The sequence below is a fragment of the Buceros rhinoceros genome, unplaced genomic scaffold (assembly GCF_000710305.1).
Source record: "Buceros rhinoceros silvestris isolate BGI_N320 unplaced genomic scaffold, ASM71030v1 scaffold18937, whole genome shotgun sequence".
Taxonomy (NCBI): domain Eukaryota; kingdom Metazoa; phylum Chordata; class Aves; order Bucerotiformes; family Bucerotidae; genus Buceros; species Buceros rhinoceros.
Window position 1 is genome coordinate 4,309 of NW_010421789.1, and position 4,274 is coordinate 8,582.

Below are 4,274 nucleotides of genomic sequence, written 5' to 3' on the forward strand. Positions count from 1 at the left end.
ATCCTTTGCTTATCTGAAACTTTTCCTTAACAGAGCTGTGTGGCTCTAATAATTAATTGAGAACTTGACTTGTGAGTACAGAAAAGTACCTGTACAGTTGCAGTGTGTGCGCTCTGGGCCTTACTTTGAAGCTCTCTGGAAAGAAGGAACAGTGCTTCCTCTCAGCATGGTGATGTCTTTCCATTCTCTTGAAGCTTTTTCTTGGAAGATGCTTGCACTGGATTCTTGATCGCTAAATGCTAGAAGGGAAAAGTTGACCCTGTCCTGTCCCCGTGGCTGTGCGCTCCAAGAAGCGAAGGTGCTCACAGGCTACCATAACCTATCTCTTCTCTGTCGTCAGGATTTTGGAAAACACTGGGAACTTTCTCCTTTGTATCCTGCAGCTACATCTGACAACTTTTGAGTAGTCACACTGCCATGCCACTTTTAGAACTGTGTTCTAAACTAGGGAATTCAGTTTGAATTTAGTCAAACAGCTCCATGAAAATATTTGAGGTGTTTTCTTTTCTTCTAGCCAACAACACAGCAATCTCCTCAGGATGAACAGGAGAAGCTCCTGGATGAAGCTATTCAGGCTGTGAAGGTGCAGTCTTTCCAGATGAAGAGATGCCTGGTAAGAATGTGACTTTAAAATGCAATGAAGCTTCTTGTCTGCTAGGAGTAAAAGAGTAAATCAATACTAATCTCTAGAGCTGTGAGGAAAATTAACCCTTTGTGCATCTTTTTTGGCAGAGGCTTTGCAAATAAATGAGGAGGCTACTCGATGAGATTGAGCCTTGAGTGTATTTTGACTGTCTTTCTGATTTAACTCCAGTATTTGACAAGATAAAGATTCACCTTTATAATTTATGTGCTTACACTTAAGTAAACCTAAACTGAGAATAAGCCTGCCATTTGACATCAGAAGGTTATTGCTCAAATACATTTTATATGGAACTGTATGATGAGAAACTATTCTTGTTTATGTTCAACATACTGTTATTGTTTTCCAAGTAGTCTTTTCTTGTCATGAACTACGGACCGTGAGGCTAATCACAAATTAGCTGCTGCACAGGATAGTTTTTGTAGTGATTAATTGTAAACAGATGCATGAATTTTTCTGTGATTGGAAAACACCATTGGCTAGGGTTGTGCTGAGATTTTTTTTTTTTTAAATTGCCAGGGCAGGCAAATCATGTCATGCATAGCTTTCTTAGGTTTGAGAAGCCTATTTTTATTTGGAGAAGATGCTTTTAGTTTTTTGTACCTTTAGTATTATAATTTATTACTGTAGCTCTGTCTTCAGATGCATCTTCTTACCATCTTCAGGTATAATGTTCCACTTAATTAGGATGGGCAGCGTAGTACAAGATAGATTCTAAATCACTTGATTTAATTATTGCTTTCCTGATGTTTACTTAACCTTTGCATGCTTTTTTAAAAAGCTGAAAGTGTAGCTTTCTAAAATACTGCATTGCCTAGTATTATTTCTTACAGACTATTCTCTTTCTTCTTCTAAAGGACAAAAACAAGCTCATGGATGCTCTGAAACATGCTTCTAACATGCTTGGTGAGCTGCGGACTTCTATGTTATCTCCAAAGAGCTATTATGAACTCTGTATCCTTTGAAGAGGAAAAAAATAGTTGAAATGCTAAATTTGGGATGAAATATTTATCTGCTTTTTATAGTCAGTCTCAGACATTTACTAGCACTTTTCTCCTCTGTATTTAGTATTAGGAAAATACACACTTACTGTGTAAGTTCATCTTTTCCCTTTGGTATAAAGCAGGTCTTTATAGGTCTTTGGAAGCTTTCAGGAATCTAGTTTTATAAAAATGTCAACTCTGTAAAACAACTCTGCTTGCACTATGCTACCCCAAAATCTGTAAAACCAGCTTATTTTGTGCCCTTTGTTATTAGCTTCACTTCTAACCATAGACTGATGCCTTGAAGTGTTCACTTGTGGTATCCGGAGGAGGGGAGCCTTTCCAATGAGACTTGGGAGTGCACTGAATATATTCATATACTACTTCCTCCATATGTAGATGATATTCTTCTGTGATTGTAGTATGTCTTGAGACACTCTGTTCAATCACATTCATTTGCTTGATATTTTTTTCCCTTTTCTAATATGCTAAAATGGTGATTGAAGTCTTGGGGTTAATTATGCACATTTATCCCAATAGTGATTGTTTCAGAAGTACTGCCTGCTTGGACATGGTTGTGTTTGGTACAGCATCTTTCCTCCTTGGTGTGAAAGAGCAAATTACTGTGTGAATCTGTTGTAGACACTCTAACTTAAAATCTTTAACTATGAGAAAAAGACATGGCAATTTCTGATGAGCTACACTACTTGGAAGTCTACCTGACAGATGAGTTTGCCAAGGGAAGGAAAGTGGCAGACCTTTATGAGCTAGTACAGTATGCTGGAAATATTATTCCAAGACTGTAAGTGTGTTTATGTTAATTTTTGCTTGTTGCTTGTTTTTTTCTTTTTAAAACTGGGGAATAATGGTCAGGCTCAGATAATGATTGACTCTCTCTTGCTTCCTAGCAAGGATTCAATTTGCAATGGTGGATAGTATTTCTGTGTATCTTAAGAGTGGATTGCTACGACTTCTGAGATTTAGGCTGAGGTCGCTTCCTCCTGCCAGTGTGTTGGTTTTGCACATGACCAAGATGGAAACTCTTTGATCTTGGAACAAAAGTTGGTTAAAGAGCTGGTCAGTGGAAGATTAATCAAGTGCCACATTCTGAACAGTGAGGTTGACTACACATTTATTATTATCTGCCAATGAAATTGTACCTGAGGACCTAGGTCTTAGATCCTCGCACGCAGTAGATGCTTTGTAACCATCTGTCTCTTTGGAGAGTAAGAAGTGTGAGAAAGAAGCTGAAAACTTCTGTAATGTAATTCTTAAAAGTTTTGCATTTCTGAATATGTGGGGTTTTTTGGCTATGCGTTAGCATGCTAGAGTTGATACTGGCTTCTCTTAAAATATGTGACCATTTGCTGGAGTAGATCTTCTAGGTATTCAGACTTGGGACTCAGATTTTTGCTTGGTACAGCAGTTTTTAATTCCTGGCCTTATGTCCATGCCAGGAAGAAGCTTTGAAGACACCAGGCTGCATCCTCCTGCAATTTCTGGAGTTTGGCTAATGACTACTACAATGACTTTACCTCTCTGCTTAAATGATAAAGTTGTCTTCCTGCCTGCTTGATGCAGACTCTTGTTCTCCAGATTAACACTTCTGATGCTTTTACAGAGGTTCTGTGCACATTCATGCATGAGGCAGAGGAGCATGCAGAGAGGGTTGAGGCCTCCAGACAGAATATGTGACAGTCCTGAGCATTATATTTTTTTCATCTCAAGCTGAAGGAGTTGAAGTGTGCTGCAGCACTAGTGCTTTGCATCTTACGCGTTCCTTCTACCTGTTGCTTAGTGTAGAGATGCTGAAGGAACGAGTACAGGCCGGGGTTTTCTGAAGAGCGTAGAACCTATCCTACTAGACTGCGGTGTGAAAGAGGCTTAACTGCTTTACAGTAATAGGTTACTTATCTATATGTGCCAAAGCTGTTTTCCAGCTTAGTGGGGTGCTGGAAGCATAGACAAGCTAGTCTGAGAGCAGTCAGAACTTTTTGCATGCTAAGCATTTGCGCATTCAATGTATAAAGCACTGTAATGAGGTCAAGTGGCTTTTCAGATTTGCTGCACTCTGGGGCAGAGGAGAATAGGAGTTGAAAGCTGACTAAATATCGAAAATTTTGGGACCTAGATAATATTTCATTGCTTTCCGCACTTTGGTAGTACTGCCAGGATGGAAGAAAGGAACTGTTGCCTTTAAGTGTGATATTGTTTCTTTACAGTTTATTGTTCAATTCTGTGCCTTTTGCAGGTATCTCCTGATAACAGTAGGTGTCGTCTATGTCAAGTCATTTCCACAGTCCAGGAAAGATATTTTGAAAGACCTGGTGGAGATGTGTCGTGGAGTACAGCATCCTCTTAGAGGCCTTTTTCTTAGAAACTATCTCCTACAGTGTACCAGGAATATCTTACCAGATGAAGGCGAGCAAGCAGAGTAAGAAAGATGGGCTGTAACTTAAAAACATTGTTTTTAAAAGAACATGTTTAAATTTTCTGTATGACTTTCTTCAGGTTTGAGAGATAAATAGGTTAGAACTCTATAGGCTTGACGGGTGTTCTGTCCATTAAGAATTCTCTTCTGGAACTCACAAGTGAGGATATGAACCGAGATATCTTACCACGCTCTTCACCACCCTTCTACTTTCTTA

General features: G+C 39.0%; 1 protein-coding gene across 1 annotated transcript in view; it reads left to right on the forward strand.

Moving 5' to 3' along the window:
• The first annotated feature begins 519 nt into the window (after positions 1–519).
• Positions 520–4,274, forward strand: part of VPS35 (vacuolar protein sorting 35 homolog (S. cerevisiae)) — a 17,679-nt gene continuing 13,924 nt past the window's right edge. Inside the window, exons 1-4 of the mRNA XM_010139825.1 lie at positions 520–613; positions 1,501–1,597; positions 2,305–2,428; positions 3,878–4,060. Coding sequence (XP_010138127.1) covers positions 599–613; positions 1,501–1,597; positions 2,305–2,428; positions 3,878–4,060 — 419 coding nt within the window. The 5' untranslated portion in view covers positions 520–598. The remainder of the gene's footprint in view (positions 614–1,500; positions 1,598–2,304; positions 2,429–3,877; positions 4,061–4,274) is intronic.